This window comes from Cavia porcellus, unplaced genomic scaffold (genome assembly GCF_034190915.1).
Source record: "Cavia porcellus strain 051 isolate PalLab524CR breed Dunkin Hartley unplaced genomic scaffold, mCavPor4.1 scaffold_3, whole genome shotgun sequence".
Lineage (NCBI taxonomy): Eukaryota > Metazoa > Chordata > Mammalia > Rodentia > Caviidae > Cavia > Cavia porcellus.
In genome coordinates, this window is record NW_026947486.1 from 107,266,205 (window position 1) to 107,293,819 (window position 27,615).

The 27,615-nt window shown below is 39.1% G+C and overlaps 1 protein-coding gene across 1 annotated transcript; it reads right to left on the reverse strand.

Annotated features, from left to right (window-relative positions):
• Positions 1-1,967: 1,967 nt before the first annotated feature.
• Positions 1,968-3,121, reverse strand: LOC134475379 (P-selectin glycoprotein ligand 1-like). The gene is made up of 2 exons (XM_063245650.1): positions 2,521-3,121; positions 1,968-2,302 (listed from the first exon to the last, which is right to left on the reverse strand). The coding sequence occupies exons 1-2, from the start codon at positions 3,067-3,069 to the stop codon at positions 2,000-2,002; spliced, it is 852 nt and encodes a 283-aa protein (XP_063101720.1). The 5' UTR covers positions 3,070-3,121; the 3' UTR covers positions 1,968-1,999.
• Between the last annotated feature and the right edge of the window lie 24,494 nt (positions 3,122-27,615).

Genomic DNA, 27,615 nt, shown 5'->3' on the forward strand with positions numbered 1-27,615 from the left:
CGTTTTTCCCTTACCCTTTTCACCTCTCCCCCTCCCCACCCCTCCCCCTTTCCCTCCTCTCCCGGAACCCTCCCTCCGCTCCAGTCCCTCAACCATCCCTCCCCTCACATCCCCTCCCTCCCCCTTCCTCCTCCCTTCTCCCTCCACTCCCTCACCTCTCCCCTCTGCACCCCACCCCACCCCGAACCCTCCCATCCCCACCCCTACTCCTCCTCCCTCACCTCTCCCTTCCCCACCCCTACTCCTCCCTTCCCCGCCCCCTCCCTTCCCCTCCCTTCCCCTTCCCTCCTATGCCATCCCTCACTCCTCCCCTCCACCCCTCACCCTTCCCCTCCCAACCCTTCCCCTCCCTCACCCCTCCCCCTCCCCTCCCTCACCCCCTCCCTACCCCTACTCCTCCTGTCCCCAGCCCTCCCCTCCCCCTCCCTCCCTGCCCCTCACACCTCCCCTCCCATCCCCTCCCTGCCCCTCCCTTCCCCTCCCCTCCCTCACCTGTCCCCTCTTCACCCCACCCTGACCCCTCCCCACATCTTCCTCACCTCCCTCCCCACCCTTACTCCTCCGGTCCCCGACCTCTCCTCTCCCGGCCTCTCCCCTCCCTCACCCCTCCCCTCTGCCCTTCACCCCTCCCCTCTCATCCCCTCCACTCCCTCACCCCTCTCCTCCCTTCCCTCACCTCTCCTCTCCCCACCCCTCCCCTCTTCCCCTCAACCCTCCCCTCATCCCCTCCACTCCCTCACCCCTCTCCCTCCCTTCCCTCACTGCTTCCCTCCCCACCCCTCCCCTCCCTCACCCCCTCTCCCCACCCCTCATCCTCCCTTCCTCGACCTATACCCTCCCCCTCCTCTCCCTGCCCTTCACACCTCCCCTCCCATCCCCTCCCCTCCCATCCCCTCCCTGCCCCTCCCCTCTCTCACCCCTCCCCTCTGCCCTTCACCCCTCCCTTCTCATCCCCTCCACTCCCTCACCCCTCTCCTCCCTTCCCTCACCTCTCCTCTCCCCACCCCTCCCCTCTTCCCCTCAACCCTCCCCTCATCCCCTCCACTCCCTCACCCCTCTCCCTCCCTTCCCTCACTGCTTCCCTCCCCACCCCTCCCCTCCCTCACCCCCACTCCCCACCCCTCATCCTCCCTTCCTCGACCTATACCCTCCCCCTCCTCTCCCTGCCCCTCCCCTCCCTCACCCCTCCCCTCTTCCCCTCAACCCTCCCCTCATCCCCTCCACTCCCTCACCCCTCTCCCTCCCTTCCCTCACTGCTTCCCTCCCCACCCCTCCCCTCCCTCACCCCCACTCCCCACCCCTCATCCTTCCTTCCTCGACCCGTACCCTCCCCCTCCTCTCCCTGCCCCTCACCCCTCCCCTCTCATCCCCTCCACTCCCTCATCCCTTTCCTCCCTTCCCTCACCTCTCCTCTCCCCACCCCTCCCCTCCTCACCCCCACTCTCCACCCCTCCCCTCCTCACCCCCACTCCCCACCCCTCCTCCTCCCATCCTCCAGCCGTACCCTCCCCCTCCTCTCCCTGCCCTTCACACCTCCCCTCCCATCCCCTCCCTTCAGGCCCGACTCTCCCTTCACTCACATCTTCATCCTTTCCTCCCCCTTCCCTTCCTCATTCCCTGCTCTCACTTCCCTCCCCCTCATGGCAATCCTTGGACTTCCAACCCCCTGCCATGGCCTCCTCTCCCTCCTCAGCCTCCCTTCCTTCCCTTCTCTCCCCTCCCCTCCCTTTCCCTCCCCCTCTTCTCCTTCCCCTACCTTCCCAATGCCTCCCCATCCTCTCCTCTCCTCCCACTCCCCCTTTTCCTCCCCTGACCCCCAACTCCTCACCCTTCACAATCCTCTCCTCTCCCTTCCCCTTCTTGCCCTCCCCCACCCCACCCCACCCCACCCCACCCCATCCCAGAGATCAGGCACAAATGCACACACAGTCCTCCCTCAGCAACACCAAGGTGCTTTATTGCTCAGGTGCTTTATTGCAGGTCAGGTTGATGCTTGTTCTTACTGCCTCCTCCTCTTATTCTTACTCCCTGGTGGTCTTCCTTGGGGTCTTTTCCCCGAGGGTCCTGGAGCCCAGCAGGGCAGGGCTCCAGAGCCTCGGGCCTCAGGGCAAGTTGTCTCCTGCATCTCAGTGAGCGGATCGTCCACCTGCTCTTCCTCTGGTGCCCCGAAAAGCTGAAGAACAGGGTTCTCCCCTGCCCTCCTCTCCATCCCTCTCTTGTACAGCACGATAACTGAACGCCTGCGGCCTCTGTTGGGACTCTGGTCAAGCACCGACAACACCTGGTTGATGATACGTTGCCGCTGGAAGGGAAGAAGAGAAGTGTGGTTAGTCTGGGCCTGGAGGGCTCTGCTCTGCGCTGCTGTGCCCAGCTCTGCCCAGCCCTGCCCAGCAGGAGGGCGTGCACCAGGAGGAAGAGTTGGGTCCAGCAGGGCTGGACGGCCGGCCAGGGGCTATGTGCCAGGGTCCAGGGACGTGGGACCCCGAGGCCTAGAGCGGGAGGCAGCCAGAGTCTACTCACGTGCTCCGCTTCCTGGCGCTCAGACTCTGCTAAATCGTCTCCATCTCCGGCTTCCTCATCGGTGGTCTCCGCCTCTGCGGCTTCCTCATCGGTGGTCTCCGCCTCTGCGGCTTCCTCATCGGTGGTCTCCGCCTCTGCGGCTTCCTCATCGGTGGTCTCCGCCTCTGCGGCTTCCTCATCGGTGGTCTCCGCCTCTGCGGCTTCCTCATCAGTGGTCTCGGACTCAGTGGCCTTGTCCAGGGCGGCCGTGCTCTCGGCCTCCGCCTCCGCTTCCGCCTCGGAGCTCTCTGAGCCCGCGGAGCTCTCACCCCAGACGGAGCGCTCATCCTGGGCCGAGCTCTGCCCGTCGGCCGAGCTCTCTCCCTCCTCCGCACTCTCCCCCATGGAGGACCTCTCCCCCTCCACTGAGCGTCCTTCCTCAGCGGGACAGCCTACCTCCTCCTTCCTCTGGAGGGCCTTTCCCTGCTCTTGACATCCGCTGAAGGGATTCATGGCTTTGATCAGATTAAGCAGCCAATTACCCCGTTCCCGAGACGTTTCTTCATCCATGCTTAAGGATTAGGCCCTGTGGACCTCGGGCCTCCTTCCAGCTTCTTGGAGCTCCTCCGTAGCTCTGGCTGGCTGGGGCAGCTCACCCTACCTTTATTGCATCACTCAGCCAATGAGAGCCCCGGCCAGGCTGGGATGTCACAATGCCCTATTCTGACACCTCTGGGGGGGGGGGGGCGCTGGGCAGGCCAGAACACTAACAGGTGCTCCAAACTCACCTGCCGCCCTTTCTCAGCTTCCTCAAGTCTCAGTGCACATTTGACGGTCCCACGGTCACCACTATTAGTACTACGTGACTCAGTATCCCTCCCCACGGCCTGGTGTTATGTGGCACCTAAAACCCCTCCAGGCCCTTGGTCAGTGTGAGAACCACTGCCTTTTCCTCCTATAGCTGTGTCATGGGCACCTGGGAACCCACTTAGTCCTAGGCTACTGCCTGGCAACTTTTGACCTCACTAGCATGGATGAGGTGGTTACACACGAATCCCTCCATTTCCCCTTTCAAGTGTGAAACCCATCTCTCCCTCTGGCAAGGATCCAGGTACAAGGACCAACTATCAAAGACAAATGCTAACTGGAACCGGTGAAAATACTTGCCAATAAAACATAAAACACTGCTGTGATTCATACAAAAAATACTGTGACAAATACATTTTTGTCCCAAGTCTTCTGGTCTTCATTACAGATGTGGTGACATGTTCATGTCTGCAAATATGCTGTCTGGGCATGCATTAGAAGAATCTGTGCAAGGGAGTGAAGAAGCAGGTGCTGCTGCAGGAAAAGTTCTCCTGGGTGCCTACACATGTCAGGCTACCATCCAAGATTAATGTGCATATCCATTTTTTGAACTACAGGTTGTGTCTGATGCAATAGAGAAAAAACACATACAGGTTGCAAAGGGTAAAACACAAGAGTCTTTCTACCGAGACTATCCACAGAGAAGATCTAGCAATTTAGCTCAGTGGCATCAGCACCTGGCAAATGCATGGTTGTGAATTCAATCCTCAGTACAGAAAAAAAAAATTAATGATACTTGAAACAGAGGAAAAAAAAAACAGCATCTACATCTAATAACTGGGTCAAATTGGATCTCTCAGCCTATTTTTTTTTTTTTTTTTGAGGAGTCTCCACAGTGATTTCCACAGTGGTTGCACCAGTCTACACTCCTGCCAGCAGTGGAGAAGGGTTGTCTTTTCCCCACCACCCTGCCTGCATTTGTTACTGGTAGACTGCTTTATGATGGTGATTCTTTCTGGAGTGAGATGGAACCAGAGTGTTGGTTTAATTCACATCTCTGCAATGATGAGTGAGGTTGAACATTTTTCTCATCTTTATTTGCCATTCCTACTTCTTCTTCTGAGAAGTGTTTATTTATTTTAGATGCTCATTTTTCATTTGGGTCTTTGAACTGGGAGGTCAGATTTCCTTCAATTCCTTATATGGCCTAAATACTGTGTCTGTGGCACAGCTAGGATCCAGTTTTTCTCCCATCCTGTGGGTTGCGTTTTCCCTCTATGGGTGATTTCTTTTGCTGTGAGAAAACTTTTGAGTAAGATGAGATGCCAGTTTGTTAGGGTTTGTGTGTAGTTTGGCCCCCTAAGCCTCACATAGTCATGGAGGTGGCTGAATATAACATTCATGATTGTTTTGTTGTCTAGCACTGGCATTAGTGGTGTGAGTGCTGCATTCACGAGGGATGGAGCTGGCATGAAATATAAAGGAAGGAAGAAGGAGTGTTTCCTCTTCTTTTGCACTTTCACTCTTGTTGCTTGTGGCTGCCATGAACTGTTGCCCCTCAACCACGCTACCCTGCCTTGGAACCAGCTGAGTATGGACTGAATCCTCTGAAAACTATAAGAAATCAACCTTTCTTTCCTTTATGTTGGGTGTCAGGTATTTCGTATCAACACTGAGAAAAAAGTAGTGGAGATAGAATTTGGTACCAGTGGAGTCGGTTCATTGCTGTGACTGTATCTGACCATGTGTTTCAAGTACCTTTGAGAATTACTTGTGGGAAGAGCTTGGAAAAGTTCAGAGAGGTCACCTGAATGCATAGAGCTGAACGTCTTAGTCTGTTCTGTAGGAGAGATTCTGGAGACCAGAAGTTTGATACAAACCCTCTGGTAAAGACCAGGCTTGAGAGATTTTTGCTGGGAAAAACAGCTGCATGATTTTTGGAGACCAAATAATGTGTGTTACGGCCTGGAAGAAAATTTGCCTGCATTCTTCGCATATCCAGAGACTGCTTATTACTGAGATTAAGTGTAGTAGAATGATTAATCTGGCCAAAGAAATTTCAAGGCAGTCAAATGTTGAGGCAATGGCATTGTTATTGTTGGGGCTTTTAGCCAGATTTATGTTGTGAATTAGGAGGAAAGAGCCCAGCAGGATGATTAAAAACATTGTGAGATTGACCAGAAAGCTTTGGACTACAAAGATAGAGTTGAGATCTTGAATACTTAGAAAGAACAGAAAAAATAAAAATGATGGCCTGGGAGGCATCCTGGGAAGAAGTGCTCACAATCTGATTCTTTTAGATGCTGAGCATGGAACTCCAGGACTTAATGTTTTCTCTGCTTGATTTTGGAATTGCTTTCATTCCAATGCTTTGGGTTCCTCTGTGTGTAACTTTTGGAATGGTAATGTTTATGTTGTGCCATTTATGTTGGAAGTGTTTAACTTTGTTTTCATTTCTACAGGGGCTTTCTGCTAAGAGTTTGCTTTAGATCTCAGAGGAGACTTGGGCCTTCAATTTTCAGCAATGCTTAATTTGTTAGGACTTTGGCACCTCTTGGAGTGAATGTTTTTTGTGTAAAGGATGCACATGAGTCTTTGAAATCTTTGTGTAAAGGATGTACATGAGTCTTTGGAGGGCTGAATGTTATGGTTTGTATTCAGATGACCCTCTGAAGCGTCATGTAATAATAATTGTGACTGAATCTAGAATTCATGATTGGTTCATTGTCTTGCGCTGGCATTAGAGGTCTGAGTGCTACTCTTGCCCAAGTGTGGAGCTGGCATATAGTGTCAGGACAGAAAAAGGCATGTCTCTCCTCTTTTGCTCTGTTCGCTCTTGCTGATTGTAGCGGACATGAATGGCTCCCCCAACTATGCCATCCTGACTTGGAGCTGGGTGAATATGGACTGACACCTCCAAGAACTGTAAGAAATAAACCTGTTCTTTCTTCATGTTGGGCATCAGGTATTTTGTCTCAACAATGAAGAAAAAAGAACTAAGACATATCGCATCTGTTCCTTTAAAATTAATATCCTTCTTTACACTTCACTTTTGGAGCTCCAGTTCAACTGGATTTCTTTAATTTCAGAACTAGAAAAGGTTTTCCTTCCATAAAGATTTTTGCATGCATTTTCTGTGCCATAAAAATTTTTCCTCACCTCTATTTTCTAGCCCCATTTGTCTTCTAATTTATGCTTAAATGTAGAGATTTGAGGTGGCCTTTTCTGAAGAATTTCCACTACATTTCCCAAATTATACCAGTTACCCTGTTATAAATATTCAATCTGTTATACATCTCCTTTGGAGTATTTATTAAATACTCATTAATTAAATTAGCTTTTTTTCTTTCAGTGTCTTCTATTAGAGTGCTGGGTCCATGAGGTCAGAGTCCTTACTAATCTCATTCTCTGTAATATTTAAGATACCTAAAATAATCCTAATTACCTAGTAGATGGTAATAACTATTGTACACATGGATGAGTGAATGACTATATGATTTTAAAGAAATGTCACATTGAAAAAATCCTTACCTGTGAGAAAAATTTGAAAGATAGAAAGTTTAGGCATTATTTAACTTAACAACTAAAACAAGTTAGAATACTAACATAAACATGACCTAAAAAAATTAAGCTGTTTTGTGAAAGAAAGATGACTATAGCTCATTTTGTAAGTGTTATAGCAGTTTATGAGCTGTTATACTTTGTTTACTTAATTTGCCAGGAAAAATATTGAATAAGAACATCTTAGAGTAAAAATCATTCTGAGGTCTACCAATGGTGTGCACTGAAGCTTTGTTCCATATCACTTTCTTATCAATGGCAACATGAAACTCTCTTATGCTCTACTGGAAATATTAGTGATAAGTTTGAAAAAATCATTATCATTGAAAAGACCTGATTCAAGCTCCCTCTCTAGGGAACTTAGGAAATAACATTGACTTAAATTTTAGATCAAGGGACATTTTTTGGAGGAAAAATACAACTTTTTACATTGTTCATATAAGGGCCATATCTATATGCCTACAACAGTTGGTCTATTTTGATATTATTTTTTCTTTCATACTCTCCTATTTCCTTGTAATTTTTCTGAATCCCCCTGTTTTCCCCTTAATTATGAAAAAAAATGCAAGTAGTTAAAGTAGTTTCTACAAGTACACTGTACCCCTTTAAGTGCAAAACTTCTAAAGGTCCAATAAAATGAGTTTTGGGTGCAACATTTCACTTCTCAGTGAGCTGGATATACCCAACTTCCCCTGAGAGTATTACTGAATAACACATAGTCACATGACACAATATATTAAATGCCCGTGTCTTTTATGCATTACATATTCAATAATTTTAGATTATTTTCCAAAAAAAGCTTTCCGAATTGTACATGGAAAATGTGGACTTAATTGACAGTAGTGTTTAAATTTTGAATGTAACTTGTAATAACAACATGTTTCAAATATCTGTTATTCACATGACATTCTGTTAGATGCTTGTTGGTGCTCTGTCTGTATGTTTATTTCTTCAAGGAAGCCTTTGCAAGTCTCAGTCTCCTCCCTCTGTGTGTGTATATATATATATATATATATATATATATATATATATATACATATCAGACTCAGTTTTTTTTCCTGTATTCCCCTAATACTTAAATTGTATTTCAGAAAACCTCAGGGAAATGTTTCGATCACTGGCACAGCAGAAGAAACTTTTTCAGGAGTTAGGCTGAAGTAGACTATTTAATGACCTTACTGTGCTTTCTGCTCAGTATCATCAATACCAGAGTCTTGTCTGAAAGATAGTTTCATCAACATGTAGTGCTGCAGTTTAACATAATGCATGATAATTTTCTGCCCTTCATGGTAGACAGCTCTGTGAATAATATTGCAATATCTTCTTTTATCAAGGCATCACTGGGGATTTGAAAAAATACCTGTAGAATATGAATAAGCTCAAAATTCATTCAATAAATAGATCATTGTCAAATGTGCTTTTTGTTCAATACTTTAAAAATGCCTTCATTTGCACCTGAAAAGGGCAATGATATTCCAAAATTCATTTTGGTACAATCTCTTAAGAAACTAAGAACATCTGGCTATCCAGTATAGGAAAGCTATGCTTCTAGAGTCTTCCCTGGAAAGCAGACTTACAATACTTGGCCTGGGATTTTGCACATGCTTTGACTAGTGCTGAAGTAGAGTTTAAGTACCCGAGGAAAGTGATTTCCGTTTGGTAAAAGTAACCATTTAAATAGAGATCCAATGATAACGTTGCGAATAGTGGAAGATGACAGAGTTTGCTTCAAGGATGAAACTGTTTAGCTCTTCAGTTTGTAGTTCTTTGTGAATCTCAGGAGTATTAGGCTGATTTGTAGAAACTGATGCTGAGGTAAAGTCTCTTAGAAGAGCATAACATCACTCTCACAAAGCCTGCTTGAGTTAAGATTAAAATTTAGAACCCATAAGTGCTTTATATTATTAAGAAACATGGGTAAAGAGAACGCATGCACGTGCATGACTAGCAACAGAGGCAAGTGCCTATGTGATTTAACTTAAGTAGGCTTGTGAGGGTGATGCTATATTCTTTTAAGAATTTTTACCTCAATTTCAGCTTCTACAAAACAACTCAATACTCCTCCTTTTAGAGCAGCATAATTTATATGCTAAAACGATCTTAGAATCAGCATGTATGACCATGAATAATTGAATGGATAAGGAAAATGTGTATTTAGACACAACAGAGTGCTACTTGACCATAAGATAAAACTTGAGCAAGATAAATTTGAGGCATTCATAGGTAAATGGAAGCAACTTGAGAACATAATGTTAAGTAAAATAAATGAGACATAACATGTCAAATATCTCATGGTTTCTCTTATATGAGAAACCACACACTCACACATACACATACTTGCAAGTTGTATTTTAAAACATATTTCTATATACATGCTAATTGTTTTCATGTGTACTATGAGATTAACTTAGTGTGTTGCAAGAATGTTTTTGTGGTTATCTGTTGTTTCTTTTTTGTAGGACCTTTTTAGTTTGATGTCTTGTACTCTGAGTAACTACTTTGAAGATAATGACGCACAGTGTAATAAATTCTTATACTCTTTTTGATTACAAAATATTGTTTTATGTGTTCATAAAATAAAAAGACTGTGGTTGGAATTGCATTATGCAAAAAGGGTTGTGTGTGCTTGGATTAGGTGTACTTGATTACATTGATATGATTACTAACTAGTTCCATGGATATTTTAATGTCAGACATGACTAATGTGGTCCCATTACTATAACATTTCTGAAGGCCTACATTATGCCAAGGTCTTGCTAAGTACAACATACAACATCATTTACCGTACTGTAATGAGTAGTGAAATTTTTTAGTCAGTCTAGGTTTGGCAGGAACATTTGCTCTCTCCTGGTTTTAGTTTCCTAAAGGAGATGAAATTTTTACAGCTCTTAGACTGTTGGAGCTCATCTCATGCCCTGACTACACTTGTAAGTCTGATAAAAAGTTGAATAGATAGGAGGTACATTCGAGACATATATATGCTATGGGCTCCAATCAGTCAAGATAAAATTATTTACAGAAAAGTTGAAAATTTCTACTAGATAAAGTGGTTTTAGAGTGATTATACACAGTGTAGACACCAAGTAGCTTATATTTTAAGTACCATAACAGTTTGTTGGATAAATGATGGGCTTACTAGGAATAGTCCATTCTGATTAAAACTCACAGTAAAATATAGAAGTATTTTTGTGTGTTTTCATTTTTATATGAATGTTTACAATTCTTAATAGTCACATTCATTTTGGGAAATTTTGTGATCATTTTTTGTGTTCCCCATAGTGGGAAGAAAAACACAAACTTGGAAGAGAATAAAGTCTAAACAAGCCTTGACCTCATATGAGACCACTTCTCTTCCTCTCTAGCTAGAAATGATCAGTCATGCTACCACTGTTTTGACCTGAGGCTATTACAACTAGGCTCACCTTGTCCATTTATATTTTGTGTGTTATCATTAAATATCCTAGAGTTCCTCATCTCTGTATTCTTCTTGTGTGTGTTCATTTTGTCTCTGTTCATCCTGGAAACCCTTTAATTTATCATTGGAAACGAGATCCAGTATTAAGTATAACGCTGTGTATCTCCAGTAACTCTTAGTATTTACCTTGTGTTTTTCATTTATTTAAAAAAAGACAAAACAAAATAGAAAGCAGGCAGAAATAGTACATACTTTTAAAGAAAAGAAGTAGACAGTAATAAATCACTAGCTGATGTATAGATATTGTCCTCCTATAAATAGCTGTTCAAGGTACACAAGTGGAACATATAAATGGGATTTCAACCAGGGAGACTGCAAACAGTTCTGTTCAACTGTCCAACAAAAACTAAGTATTATGGCTTTCAATCCTATACACTTAGACATGTATGCATTTATCCATATCTTCATTTATGTTGAGACCTAACACAGCTTATTAGATTAAAATCCTTCTGAACAAAGATTAATAATGTTGCTGGATTTCACATCATAACACTCCAGAATCAGGATTGGATACTGCAGTGCCCCTTTCTTTCCTACAAAGTTTTTGTTCATTTCATCATGTGTCATCAGATCAGTTCTCATAAACTGCTTATAGGTTTTAGGTAAGCATGAGTTTTAACATGTATTTTTATCCTTTCTGTATTAGAGGGAGAAACAAAACAAAGCAAGACAGAACTAAAATTTCCTATAGACATAAAACTACAAAGACATAGAAATCTGCTGTATAAGGATTTCTACCATGATCACTGTGCTGTTTCTTGTTATCATCAACAGAACTGGCTATATCATCAGATAAAGTATAATTGAACATATCAGTACATAATAGGATTAACAGAAATACAACTATGTAGATAGTGTAGACCTACAAAAACAAGTAGTAATCAAATTAGAATGGATATCATAGTGAATCATTGCCATTTTCAGTATAGTTGTCTATATTCTTCAACTTGATACCATCAACATTATAGTTTGAATAAAATCTGTCAATAATAAGCAGCAATCAAACAAGTCGGATTTAACTAAGATCAGTCATGATACAACAGTATAAGTCATACAGGGATTTTGATTGAGTTAATAGGAAATTAAATATGTCCTCTGTGCTATGTCCTGATATCTTCAGGGCAGCTGTCTGTGCCCCTCAGATTTGGTGGTTATATACAAACTAGGATGGAACAAGTTCCAATCAATCAGAGTGGTGCGAGTAATAAGGGTTTTAATCCCTGAGACACTATTAGCTATATCTTCTGCTGTTCTTTTTTTTTGAAGACTATTCTTCCCCTTTACTCCCCCAGAATGAACTGTGTATTTTTGGGTCTCCCCGACACTCACGGTTTTGTATTGGGAGGGGGGCAATATTTTGTATTGGGAGGGGGCAATATTTAATATTCTGTTCTTATATTGGATTTCTGGAATCTTGATTATTATATGCCTGGGTGTAGTTCTGTTTGGATTGTAGGTGGCTGGAGTTCTGTATGCCTCATATATCTGAGCATCTGTACCTTTTACTAAGTTGGGAAGTTCTCCTTGAATGTTTCTGTGAATATCCTTTGCAATTCACTTGTTTGTATCCCTGCTTCTTCATTTACATTCTTAATTCTTAAGATATAGATCCACTTATCATCTTCTAGCCTTTATATTGTTACTGCTTGTTTTTATTTTTAAGAAATTTTTCCTTTCATGCTCCCACATTACAAACCTGTCCTCCAGTTCAGATAATCTATCCTTAGTTTCTTTCAAGCTGTTATGCCAGTTTGCAATAGAGTTGTTTCCTGATAATCTCTTTGAACCCGTTTCATGTATTCTATGTTTTCTCTGTTTTCTCCATCAAACAATTCTCCCCTTTTTTTGTTCTTCTATTCTACCATCTGTTTTTTTTCCCCCCTTGGGAGGTGCTTAGCATTTCTTTTACTATTCTACTTGTGTCTTGCTTTACATGGTTAAATACTTCACTTTTGAACTCGTCTATGAGGTCCCTAAGATATTGCTTTATGTCTATTGCTGCCATGTCTGATATTGCATGTTTTCTGTCCTCATTCTCCTTTGCATTTACCTTTCCTGGATCAGTGTTCTCAGGATTGGGGACTGAGGATCCTTTCTTGTTGCCTCTTCTCTTATTTTTTGTTCCTTCCATACAGGTGTATATAGGAGGCCCAGTTTCTTTCTTTGTTGGTTTCAGTTTGTCTGAAGCATGCTGACTAGGTGGTCTCGCACACTGCAGTGTACTAGGAGGTACAGACCTCACAACCTATGCTGGGCCTGCCCCTCCAGGTCAACCTATTGAAGTCTTCACTGCATTATGTTGCCCTGCCAGGCACAGGAACTTGGTTTGGGCTAGCCTATTGGGCCTCAGTTAGTGGCATCACCCAGGTTAAGCGCTCTCCACCAATCCCACTTTAGAGGGGACTATGTGACTGAAGTCACTGTAGCACCCTGTTCTGGCCAGTGTGCTGGATCTCAGAATGTCCTCTGTTGGAGCGTCTTTGACTATAGGAGGGTCCGCGTCCCTCTCACCCACTGCAGGTCAATGCAGGGCTCCCCGCCAGCTCCGTTCCCAATTTAGTTCACAGATTCCTGCTCTCAGAGCGTTAGTGTCTCCTGGTGAGTTGCAACCAGAAGGCTATCCCAGCTGTGCAAATTCAGGCAGACAGGGTATTCAAGCCACAAGTTTTTTAAGTGTTCCAATTGTAGAACTGGGATTGCATTTCCAATTGGTTTGTCTCAGCTTAGTTTGTTCCTGGGTTGGCAGGGTATATCTCCTTCTGCTTAGGACTCCCCACACTGCACCATTCCTGGAATCTAAGCTGGCTCTCGTAGAGAGCCACTGTAATTGCTGTTATCTATCTGCCATCTTTTCTCGGTCCTCCTTATCTTGTGTTTTAACTAAAGTGAAGCTTTACTGTAATGCTACAGTATTCATCACAACCCTTTAAAGTGGTGAATTTTCTCTATGTTATACCCCAACTACTACTGATTCTGAAATTAAAATAAGTATTCTCCTTATTCCTTGTTGCTGATGGCAAACTATTTGCCTTTCCTGTTCCTTCAAACTAGGGCACTCAAATCATTTGATTATATAGCCGTAAACTCTTTGTGAAGATTAGATTTATGTGTAAATGTTATGGCTTGTCTCCAGATGTCCACCCAAAGCCTCACGTAGCCATAGGTGGGGCTTTTTCATAGGTGGCTGGATCTAGAGCATATGATTGATTCATGGTGTAATGCTTGGGATTAAGGGTGTGTGATTACTAAATCAGTCCAGTAATTGTTTAGCACCTCCCTAATCCTGGTAGCCTAGATAGAGTAAAAAAGGGGTAGAAAAAGGCTTCTAAGGTCTCTTTCTTGCTTTTTCTGTCTTTCCCTGCAATGAAATGTTTCTTCTCTCCAATGTCCCTCTGCCATATGCCACTCTGCCTTGGAAGCAGCCCAGTTAACTGACAACTCTGCAAACTGTAAGCTAAACAAATCTTTCCTCCTTTAACTTTTGGTGTTGAGTATTTTGTTTTAGCAATGAGAAATGGAATGAAGACAGTAAACTTGTTAGATCCTGGGATGCCCAAATATTTAGTCAAACAGTCAGGGTACTTCTGTGGGTGTCTATTTGGATAAGTTTAATATTCAGATCTGAAGGCTCACTAAAGAAAGAGGATGCTCATCATTCTTCAACTAATTAAGTTGAAGACCTGATGCAACAAACAAGCTGAGCCTGTGAAGCAGGCCTCTTACATGGCTGCCCTCAAGTTGGGGGACTGGGTTTTTTTCCTGTCCTCGAATTCCTAGGGAAACATTGACTCTCCCTAGCTGGCAGGTTTTCAGATGGGGAACAGATTAATAGCTCTCCTGGTTCCTTATGCATTCAGATTTGTACTGGAACTATAGCTCCCCTGGTTCTGTAGGTCTTGGGTTGCATCAGGCTCCATAATTACATAAGCCAATTTCTTACATTCATATTCTCTCTCTCTCTCTGCCTCTCTCTGTGTATGTCTCATTCACACACACACACACACACACACACACAATTAACTTTGTTTCTCTAAGAGATTGTTCCTAATACATCTCTTCTTGTTATAGTCATCTGCTTGCTTCCAGCTTACTACTTAGAGACTCTTCTTCACATCATGCATGATTCAATTCATAGTAATATAAACCTCCACGTACAGTTTACAATCCTTGCAGCTTCTTGGCTTTGTATTTCTATGACCTGTTTTTCTATGTTATTTTCCTCATCATATTTGCCATCTGTTACTTATAACTATGTAACCTTGATGTGAAACCGATTCCCTCCCATTTCATCCTTTTAACAAAATTATTTTATTCTATGATGACCATAAATTTTTTCATATCACTTCTTGTAATCCACCTATCCACCAACACACCCATTCTTCATGGCCCTTTGACTTCAGATTCCATTTTTAGTTTTGAAATCATCCCTTCATATTATCTTAAATTTCCATGATTCTCTTTTGTTAACTATATCCTCTGGTAAAATCAGATATGATATGAGAAAATCTTATCCCTGTAAATGTACTCATCATAAATTCAAGACCACTATCCTCAAGTAAGCCCTCAATGCTGCCAGACATTTATGCTGTATTTGCCCATTTCATTAACACTTTCTATGTCTAGTCTATGCCCTTTCCTTTTTCAAAACACAAATATGTACTTATTCTGATTTGCTTCCACTTTACATGAGAAAATGAAAATAATCTAAATTTTCCTTAGGCTTCCATTACCATAGATCCCATCAACCTGCTTCTACATATGTATATTTACCCTCATTTCCAGTTACTATGGATGAAATTACATACTCCTACCTAAACATTTCACTAAACTTCAAATCTAGAATTTCCCTCTTGCTATTCTCTTCTTTCTTTTCCCATATCATTAATTTCCCCTTTTTACTAGATCACTCTCATAATCATAACTTGCTGTTGTTTCTCCCATCCTAACAAAATAAAACAAAATAACTCTTGATTCACTTCTCTCTTTAGTTGCTGCCCCATTCCTCTATCATTTTAAAGGAAAAGGTTTTTGAAAGAATAGTAAGTAGCCACTGTCATTGATTCTTGTTCAACCTGTTTATAAGGTCTGTAAGTTTTACCAGTTATGCAGTTAGGATGGCATGCCAACTTGATTGGCCTTGGGATCCACCCCAAAGATTGGTGGAGCACACTTCTGTATGTGTCTGATTGGATCATGAATCTGTGACATTAGGGTCTATGTCTGGCCCCGTCTCCTCTTCCTTTCTGGCATGTCGCCTAAGTTCTGCTTCCCAGTCACTGTGGACTAAGAATTTTTTGTCTACTCTTTTACCATAATGCTTCTGCGTTTGAGTCAGCTGATCACGGAACCAAATGCCCTAAAACTGAGAGGCAAATTTAATCTTTCTTCCTTTAAGTTGTGGATGTTGGACATTGTGTTCTACAATGGGAAAGCTGAGTTTTGTAACGGTTTACCTCAAACTGATCATGGCTTCAATTGTTTCCTTTCACTATTCATACGTGAATGTTCTAAAGTGCAGTACCTCCAAATGCAAACTGTGTTTGAATATAGGTCTTTTACAGAGGAGTTCAAGTTAAAATGAGGGCTTTATGTTGGGCCCTAGCCCAATCGGACCAGGCTCCTCTCAAGAAGAAGAAATTTGGGAATACAGAGACAGAGGCTTATGGTCAATTTTCATAAGCTTTATACTCAACTACCACCTATGATTCAAGGGGAATGACCAAGACAATTAACTGAGAGACGACTGAGAGTGATAGTGACATAAATTTTAAAAGCTTAAAAGATAAGGCATTCTGAGGTTTCTGTCTTTGACTGACCAAGTATTCTTTTTGTTGTGCATGGATTGTGCGGATCTTCATTAGGTAAATGATCCAGGACTGGACATAAAGTTTAAAAGTTTAAAGTTTAAAAATATGTGCTAAAGAAGTGCCTGTAAATGTATAATATTTTTTTTAAATATTCAAAAACTAACAACTGCCTATCTCTTGGTGTGTGTGTGTGTGTGTGTGTGTGTGTGTGTGTGTGTATGTGTGTGTGTATGCTTCTTTTTGCATCTTTTCTTCTCCCTTGTGTGTGTGAAACACCCTAGATAGACAGTGGGAAGAATCTATAGTTTTATTACTGAAACATACTATACTATTTGATTCATTAAATTTTAAAAATTTATACATTTAAGAGAATGAGAAAATAATATACCTGAATTTAAAAGTCTTTCTACTAGTAATGTCAACCCAATAAATACAACTGTGTACATTAACTTTAATGACACCAAGGAAACTATGGTATTATAATTAATTTATCTACTCTCTTAGTAATTTAACAATTGACATATGGGTTTTTTATGCTGTACTTTGCCCTGAACTCTTTGCCGTCTGATGGACAGACATTTCTTCCTTGTGCATATTCTTTGTAGTGAAATCTGCCTGCATATTCTACCTCCAAAATTGAGGTTACAAAAGGAAGTACAGTTGCTCTTCCTCTCTTCTTCTTACATGTGGCCAGTTGATTTCACTGTAGCTAGGCTGACATATGGAAAAGTTCACAGCATTCCTCCTAGGAATCATTGATTTCTTTGATTATTAAATAGAATCATGCAAAGAGAGACTGCTTACTTCTCTGGCTGCTGACTCTTGTTATCCTTTTGTATTTAGTTTTGTGAGGACAAGATACCTGAATTTATGCCAGTCCCTTGTGATTATGAGGTCACAAAAAACTGAAGACTAACACCAATAGTAATTTCATTTAGCAGAAGAATGGATAGCTCTGACTTATCTTTCATCCAAACTTTGCCACACCTGCCCCAGTGATAAGTAAATGTAATATATGAGACGATAAAAACTTTTGAGGCCATTTACTGGACATCCTCATTATTATAAAACATTCTTATTTTTTCTGAACAACCTTACATTACTCATACTTCTTCATATATATTTGCATATTTACTTTTATTTCTATTACTGTTCTAAAAGCTAGATTATAGGGTGTGAGCTGCTTGAATTTTGTTACAAATTCCCCAGGTGATTTTTACTCAGTTGCGTTCCCACCAACAATACATGAAAAATATCTTTCTTTTCAGGGAACTTCTTTTTTTTTATTTTTTTTTTTTTTTTTGGTCTTTTTCGTTTTTATCGGTACCAGGGATCGAACTCACGACTGGCTGCTTGCAAGGCAGGCGCTTATGCCGCTGAGCTAAATCCCCAGCCCCGGAACTTCTGATTGATATGTTTTTGCCCACTGATGTTATATTACATTTACCCAACTGGTTTTTAAATCTTCATTTTAGCCTCTCTGTGTATAAAAGATTTTGTATCAACTGGTTTTGAAATGTTTTTCTAGCTTATATTTCATATGGAAAGCAAAACTATTTTGGTGAAAGGCGCTTGCATATCCAAGAGTTTTATAAATCAGTGTGACATTGTAACTCATGAGATGCACAATTCGTACTTATGAATCTGTTTATTGTTAGGCAGCATTATAATAATGATAATAATTATATATATATATATATATATATATATATAATCAGGTTCTTAGGTTCCACTGTTAAACTGTTTTTGAAAAATATCTTGAGAATCATCAGTTTTTGATTTGGTTTTGGTCTTTGCAAAGCAGTGATATCAAATAACACACTAATATCTAGTAGATTCTACTCTTTCCCCCTAGTGTGTCCGTGTAGTTTGTAATGGCATTAGCAACAATAACAACGTGAGTGAGATGAAAAACATAATTGAGATTTTCACGGGTCCTTGGGTTTTAAGTTTAGGTCACAACACAACTTTGCACTAGTAACAAACCACATATGCATTGCTATTCTTTCCTGTTCATTCTCTATGTGATATATCTTAACTGTATTGAACTTTCATAGACCTTAAATGAAGACCCCATTTATCTAAAGTCATTAGCTGAGTTCATTGAAAAGTATGTAGGAAAAGCATGGATTAGATACTTAGAGATTCCAAGAAAAGACAAAAGTTACGCTCTCTGCTCTCACGGAGAAATGAGGATACGGTGCCTACTGAGAGACCTCAAATTGCTCACATGGTACTAAGGTTGTAATACATTAATCTCTTTGAGGCTTAATTTCTCAATTGACAAATGTAGGTAGTAAGCAATATTATTTTGATGTAATTTTCATATTTACCTAGTTAAACCTATTATTTTTTCCATTGTGATGTTTATTGTTTACATTCCACGCTGAACTCTGAGAAATAATCATTTACCCAATGAATAAGTATTTACCTAAATGAATAGGCAAATAAGTATGTATGTAAATTGTCTTTTCTAGCTCATTCATAATTTTACTTTTTATACTTAAATTTTAAATCTTCTTGTTATTGATTTTGTTATCAAGTATGAAGCATGTAGCCTATAAGTTTCTTTCCAATTAACTGTGCTTTCAATTAACATAAATTATATGGATTTTCCTTTCATAATATTTTTATTTCCCCTCATTTTTGTTTAACTATTAAATTACTTATTTATGTCAGTGTGGAAATGTGATTTCTTATTTTATACTTTGGGTTATAACCCAATAAAATTTATTTAACTTGCTGCTTATATGGTTCCAATTTGGGTCCTATAAAATGCTATTAGTTGACACCTGAATCCCTTAACATACTCCATTTGTTAACAAAACCATTATTGTGCTACCTATTTGTTGTTCTTGATTTCTCCATTCTCCTCTAGTTCAATGTCAATGTAAGTCTTTATTAGCATCACACCATTTAGCTATCATGATTTTTATAATTCAGTATTTGTTTGCTTATTTAATCTCTAGTTACTGTTCTGTGTAAAACTTAAAGTCACCTTTGTTAAATTCCAGGAAAAAAAGCAGATTTACAAAGGTGACAGGTGGGCTCGTATTACTCCATTAGCAGTTGGCTCTCATTCTTAGTGTTTCTGTGTATGTAATGCTCTGTGTAGAGAGGAACTCAGGTAGATAATTATCCTTTTCTGATATTGATATTATAATACTGAGTTGCCCAGAATACTCAACAAACTTTTAAGCTGGTTGAGATTCAGGAATCATAAGATGAATCTGCAGCTAAACACACAAACTAACTTTATTTCTATGATCCAAAGGGTCTCAGTAAAATTTTCCATGAAAATTTTATGTAGTAGGCACTGGAATTCTTCCTCAGTGATATATACTGGGAAGCTTTTGAACTTTCCATTACTGCAGTGGAGGCCTATGGAGAAAGCAAGCTACTCAGACAATCGGTTTAGACTTAGCCAAAATTATGTGCTGGCTCTGGGATACTTTGTAAAGTACAGAAAAATGAATTAGACAGTTGTTGCAGCCATTGTTGTTGCTTATTCTTTCAGTCTTTTTGTTATGCGTGACTCTTAGAGTTATAATGCTGTGTTATGTATAATTTTATATGTCCTTTTCTTACTTAGTACCCATAAAAATGCTTTATAAGCAATTTAATGACTGCACACATTTCCATCAAATGGGTTTCTCACAGTTTTCTTAAATAGTCCTTGGTTAAATGAATTGAAGTTCTTCCTTTAGTTTGCTGTTTTATTAGTAGCCAACTATTCTGCAATGAATGTACTCAGCCCTTAGGATAGAATCCCAGCAGAGAAAGCCATTTTTAGGCTCTTCATCCATGCTGTCAAATTGCTTTTTAAAGTGTTTGCAGATTTACATTCCCACTAGCATCTGTAGCATTTTAAAGTTTAACCCTGCAAGTGAGAAGCAAGTTCCAAAATCATATGATCATCTCATCATTTACATTAACTTCCTAGATACTCTATATATTTATGGGATATATATATATATATATATATATATATATATATATATATGGACAAAGCAAATCAATAAAAATACTAAACGAATTATTTTCCATAATCAAATGATGTATTATATTTTTATTGAACAATCAATGATACAATTTTTTTTGGTACTGAGGATTGAACTCATGACCTTGCACTTGCCAGGGAGGCGCTTATGCCACTGAGCTAAACCCCTGACCCAATGATGCAATTTTTACTGGCTGTTATATTTTTAGATTTCATTTCCACAAAAAGTAAGTGCTTATAAGAGCAGAGTAATGTTGGTGTAGATTTGCTTGTCTTAGGTATTATTTCAAATTTCCAAAATGGTTGTCTGAAAATGTACTTTGGAGGGGTTTAGTCTTGTACTGTGGACCAAAGAATTTTAGATTGTCATACGATCTTGACCTTAATTTCATTATTCAGGATGTGTCATAAAGCAGTTATTATTAGCTATCATGAGAATAATGTAACCCTTTAAGAATCTTAGGAAGCGACTTCTTTCACAAATAAAATGAACATAAGGATATAATCATTACATTTGCAGAAATTTTCACATTATTGACACTATCTCGAAACACATGTGTACATGCCAGGCTTACATATATGTCTTCATGCCATTTTGTTTAGGATGTGTTAGATTTGTTACAGATATGTCCCACAAGGATGGAACACAGTAGGCACTTTTTGTTCTACTCTGCACTGAATACAGTAGTACCATATTTTTCTTTCTGAATGGAATAACTTATCACTGTTGACCTTAGTCTTGATTGCCTGGCTGAGGTGATTTTTTTCAAATTTCTGTATGATAAAGTGATTCCTTTCCCTCTGGCATTATTGTGTTCTTTGGAAGCTTACAAAGTTATTATGTGCAGTCCACATTTAGACAGTGTATAATTACTTAGTCTTTTTGAAAGTGGAGTATTTATGTAAATTATTTGGATTCTGCTTCAGAGATAATTTGTTTATTCCATGCATTTTTTGTTTATCTATTAAATTAAGAATTCATGTCAGTATGAAAACATGATATCTCATTTTATACCTTGGGTTATCACCCAATTGTAATTTAATTATTTGTTTATATTGTTCTAGTTAGGGCCCCTGAGAATTCTTTTATGTTCGTTCAACATATCGTCATCATTTTTTTTTCTTTATTTTGACTACTTTATTAATTTCCATCATTATTTAATGCTCCAGAATCATATTTTGAATTTCCAGTTTCTGTCATGTATTTATCCATTTCTCTAGCGAGCCTTAGTTGTTCTGATCAATTAATCATATTAGAACCCAAGACCTGAGCAGGAAATGTGCTAGTTGCTACTGAGTTTCCAGATTATCTTAGCTGACAGAGCAAAGATCTGTATGTATGTATACTAATTTATCTATCTTCCTGTCATTACAATCCATATAGATGATATAGATATAGATATAGATATAGATATATACCTGCTTTCTACATTAAGATAAACAAAAGTTGATAATGGTGTCTTAAATTCTACTATTACCACATGCATCCCTCTAGCCCTTCTTCTTAGCTGGTCTAAATCTCCCACTCCAAGAGTGACAGAAGCCTGACACACATCACCATTCTCCCGTGTATCAATTTTTTATTTCCAGTATACACACATGGAAGTTTCTGGCTGTTAGCTCATGCATATGTGGGAAGCAGTTTAGACAACTAGGTTGTTGAGCTTTAGCATATGGTTCCTCTGGTTTTCAGTTATTTCCAAAGTAATTTAGGTCTGGTCTCCATCACCTTTAACGATGTGGTTTCATACATTTTCTGATACAAGTAGGTGACTGTGTCACAGTTTTCATTTCATCCTGGGATCTTTTAACTTTACGAATTTTTAAGCATTTTCATACATTAGAGTATATTATTTGTGCTGTAGTTATACGGCTATTGAAAAGTTCATAATCATGAATGCATGAGTAGAGTACAATACAAAATAGATCCACTATCATAAAAAATTGTATTGTGCTTTAACGATTATATCTTATCCATCCCTCTTTTCCTTCCACACCCCCTGGTCATTTTACTGTCTATAGTTACTCCTTTTCCATATGGAATACAGTTTGAATTGAAGAGCACGTAACACTTCTGATGGACCTCTTCCACTCCACAAGATGCTTTCATGATTTCGCCATGTATTTCCATGGCCTGGTAGCTGCTCTGTTTTTATCACAGTATTTCATTTCACTTCATAACTGTACCACTGTTTATGTATACTATCACCTCTTAAAGTGCATTTTGGTTTCTTTCAGTCTAGTATGTGTATAAATAAAGCTGTTACAAATCCTCATATAAGTGTTTTTCTTGTGAACACAGACTTTCATTGAAATTGAATAAATACATAGGTGCACAATTGGTGAATCACAAGACTGTGCTTAGCTATATAAAGCATTGTCTCTCAGAGTGACCGTATCATTCTGCGTTCATATCAGTGCTGAATAAGAATTCTGTACAGCATTCTCATTGGCAACTTGTGGTTGAAATTTTATCTATTGTAGGAAATGCCCATGGTATTTCACTGAAATCTGCATTGTGCTTGCTTTTACACATTTGTTTTTTATTTTGTATCTCTTTTGGTGAGTGGTATGTTGTGGGATTTATTTTAAAATTGTTTTATTTTTTTGTTGAGTTTTAGTAGGCCATTATTTACTTGAATTTAAATGTTTCTTTATAGTTCTTATTTTGTAAATATTTTCTTTCAGTTTATGACTTCTTTTCATTTCCTTAATAGTGTCATTTTTAGTAGTTTTAAATAATAAAATATGCAATTTAGTTAGATTTTTCCCAGGATTTTGCTTTGATGTTGTATCTAGAAATTCCTCATCCTCCCTAAGGTCAAGTGGATTTTCTCCTAGATTTCCTTTAAGAAAGAAAATGAAGCAAACTACCTTGTTTCCTCATTAAAACTCTTCAGCATAGTTTCTAATGCATAGCATTGATCCTTGTGTTATTTTGTGAGGAAACTTGGCAGAGAATTCCAGACTAGAACATAGACTTTGGAATTGGACAACCATCTTTCTTCAAGTTCTGGTCACATCATTTCACAACAATATAGTGTTTTGCAAGTGCCTTCATTTCTATGACCTTCAGTTTCCTTGTCTGCAAAAAGTGCCATACCGGTATATAGTGTAGCTCTTAGTTTAGTCATTATGAATTTAATAATCATGAACATAATCCCGTGATCTTTATTCTTTTCTTATTTTTGTTTACAAATCATAGTACTCAAAACTTCTGAATAAAATTTGATGTTCAGTTGCATGCTTTTTAAAGACTTTATAAATGTTTTGTTTGAATTACATTTACTCGTAAGAATTAAATGAGTATATGTATGCTTGTGTATATACAGAGCAAGAGGCAGACGGACCAAAAGAGACAGAGGCAGAAGTGGAGACTAAGATAATAAACTGTTGAGTATGTGTTATATGACAAACCTATTTCTCTTTTTCCATATACCAGAAGAAATATACAAAGCAGCTACTATATTGTACTGATCATATGCTTTGGCTTCCTCTAGCTCAAGATGATTCTAATGGAATTCTAAGTACATGTAAAAATTTAGTGGTTTTTAAGCTGTTATAAAGTATTAGCAACTAGAAACTTCATTGAACCCACTGGATATCTTTGGCAAGTTATATTCTACTGGGTGTACTCTTGCTTAGGGAGTGTACAATATTTGCTTAGAGAGTGTACAATTTCTTGTAGTGTTAATTGTAAGTGTAGCTCTCATTCACTGAGTATTTCTACGAATCAAAAGCTGCATTAAACACTTGATCTTTATTATGAAGATGAAGAAATTGGGGTTCTAACAAGTAAAGTAATTGTGCTAAAGGTCACATTCATGAGCTACATCTGAGTCTGAGTTGGAATGCATGGTTGTCTGATTCCAAAGCCAATTTTTCTATTCACCTGCCCCTTGGGATTGACGAAAAATTATCCTAAAACGTTACTGAAAAATAACTCAAAGTGATAGAGGAAAATAGAATAAAATCAGTCGGATTTTAAAAGCAAGGCATTCTTTTGGGCTAATTGTTAATGATGATAATTTAGGTCTCTGTTTCAAAATCTCTTTACCTGAACTATCCAGGGAGTCTCTTGCTCATGTGTACGATGAAATAGCCCCTCATCTCTCATGATGATCCTCATTAGACAAACAATTCAGGATGGAAAGCAAAGATGATTCTGTTTTACAGTTTGGAAATTTGGTAAAAAAAAACCCTGATAATTGTGTGGTTTTAAAAAAAATATTTGAAATCTACCAGTGTATATTTGATGGAATTTTAAAAACTTCCTAGTAATATCAATGTTAAAATCAGGAATGTTGGATGTTTTATTTAAACCCCTGCACACGGATTTTCTGTCCTTTCTCATTTGATATTATGAGTTCCTTAGCACAGTATTTTGTGACAGCATCTCGGCCAGCTGATCTCTGCAATTATTTGTTTAGAGTTTGACTTTATTTTCATGTAGCTTTTGACAGAAGCAAACTTACAGTATTGTGTCCTTGTCATGAGACTCATCACAGTATATTGGTCCTCAAACTTGTACACACTTCACTTGTTTTCCATTCAACTAGCACGCTTTAAGTTTGAGCATATGAATTCTTCATCTTCCTGTGTTATTTAGTAGCAAGTACAGTACCACTTCCACAGTATCTCCTTTGATTTCAAAACATATGTGTTGAAATGAATAAAGCTATAAGAGGGACTTGAAAATACTTGGGTTACAATTTCAAGCCATTTCGTTGGTATCAGAAGTTTTTATATTCTAATCTTTACCCATAAATTTGTATCATAAAGTGCATAACATTTTTCTAGTCACTTAAACTCATAAATTAAAAACAGCAGCTTAGAAAAGTAACAATTAATTTGAAGTTTAAATATATTCATATCTGGTATTGTGATCACCAATGTAAGATTCTAAATTAGACTGATTTTTAGGTCACGGAAAATTTGCCATGATCAAGGTCAGTACTCTTTCTTCTATACCTTAGAATCACTTTTAAAGATACTTCTAGAATGTGAGGAATCCTGATTCTTTTAATGCCCACATCCATTTTTGATAAACTAGTTTTAGCATTTCGTTGCCTGTCATATTTAACTTATGTTTCTTTTGATTCTACGGGCATGATTAGGAAGTAAAAGGCGTTTGAAAGCCATCTCTGAAGCAACTTTTCCTGCTGTATCTTAAACCAGCATTTGTTGTCTTCCACTGATTAATGAGGATTATTGATTTGCCTTGTTTATGACATATTCCCCAGCATTTGAAGACTTTATCTTATCTATCTTTCAGATTTTGTTTCCCCTACAGTCTTTTAGAATCGTTAATTTTCTACAAGTGCTTTTGTGACGATCCTATTCCCAAGGACAGAGATGCTCAGATAAGATTTTGTAATGTATAGAAGAAAAAACTTTTACCTGCCTGCTCGCTTAGTAGAGGAAGTGAAAGATTAATGGAGCAGAGCAAAAGAATAACTGGATTGCTGTTATGGATTGCTTAATAAAAGCAGATTTGTGCAGCAATTACATTTAATGTTAAATAATATTTACAATGTAGTCATCCTGCTGCAGGCGCAGTGAGAAGATATATGTAAATATGCAGAAAACTAACTGCTACTGTGCATGTGAGCCATTGTGATTATCATCATTTAGCTATTTCCCATTCAATTTATTTTCAAAAGATTTGCCTCCTCTTCTCTCTACTGTACCAATTTGCCTAAAATTAAAACAAAACAGATCACAGATATTGAATTCCATCTTGGGGGAATTTATAACTCAACTCTCTACATTCAAGCAGCACTTATGGGGTTCTGTGTTAGTCATTTCTTCAGTACAATGACTAATACCTGAGATAAATCACCTCCTCCAGAGAAAAAGTGCACTTTGGGTTTACAGATTTGGAGGTGGCAGTCTATGGACAGCAGAATCCATGGTGGAGGCAGCTCCTTACCTTCTGGAGGCCAGGAAATAAAAAGGAAGAATAAAAGCATCAGGTCTGGGGTATCAGTATAAGTGATCTAACTTCCTTCAGGAAGTTCTCTGGTTTTAGATATCCCACCACCTCCCATTAGTGGTTTGGGCTGCAAACCAAGCTACAACACATGAGTCCATAGGCAGCATGCAGGATTCAAATGATAGCATGTTTTTGACATTTATTTGCATCACTCACATGTTCTTAATAAGGCCTGAATTACAGCCAAATTTGGCTTAGAATGCAAGCTAGCTCCCAAATAGACATTTCATGCTAAACACTCATGGTGATACCACTTGGTATTGCATGGTAATACTTGTGTTCTTTGCATTGTTCTTGTGCACTTTGACCTTGCTTCCGGCCCTCCCTTTCTCTATTATGTCAACATACATTAAAGTCATGCCATATCTTATGAAACCAACTTTTCTTCTATGAAGTTGTCGGCCACATCTGCCCTTGTCAAGAATAATCATGAGTAACTCTAACTCTTCTTTCCTTCAGGAGTCCTTATATCAGCTCATTGTCCTGTTCTGCTGCTCTGTCTGCATTCTCCCGCTCTCATCTTCTCTAAGTTGAATTTCCACCATCCTTATGAATTTTTCCTTAGAGAAATACTTTGTTTCTTTTGCCTGCAACAGTCTATTGTGATTACTGTCTCTTCTGTTGATGATGGCTGTTTCCAGATCAGGAAAGCTCTCATTCTTTACAAGTACAATTGGTTGGATCCACGTGCAAACCTTTGTTGTGTTTTTGACCATCTGTTTTTGTTCATTTTGCTCTCAAATACAGACTGCACAGTGATCTGTTCACTGTGTCAACTTAGATGCTTCAATGTCAGGTTTGTCAGGAAAGTGATTGAATGCTACATATGTGCAGTCGCTATACATATCTTGTTTTATTATTTCATCACAACAGCTGTTGGAAACTATTGCTATGGCCTGGCGGATTATATGTAACATTAGACTCCAAGTGAATATCTGTTAAATGAACGAATGAATAGATGTTTGAGAAATAAGATAACTTTCTCTAGTTCCCACAGATATAAATGGCTTGATACCACATCCCAAGTCTCTGCATCTTATGTGTTACACTGAATAGCCTGTTTCAAGGAAGTTTATGAAGGGCGATAATTTTCCAAGTGCTTCTATACTTGGCACCATTACATTTTATATTTATTTTTAGCATGCTATTCCATGATCTCTCATTTATTACTTTATTCATATGCATTATAAATATTTATTTATTATCTATGGTGTTTCAGGCAAAATCTTAAGCACCAGACATTGTCTGATCAATAAGCTACACAAGGCCATGTCTTCAGTGTTTATTTTTCAGCACATCCTTTTCTTTATAATCTGCCTTCTTAATTTCTCAGGAGTATACAGCCAATCCCCATATCCTTAATATCTCTTGCTCCTTTCAATGTTCTATATATAATAAATGCTCACATTTGTTGAATGGCATAGTAATGTCATAGATAAAATACAGAGTGGAAGCCAAGATTTGGTAGCTG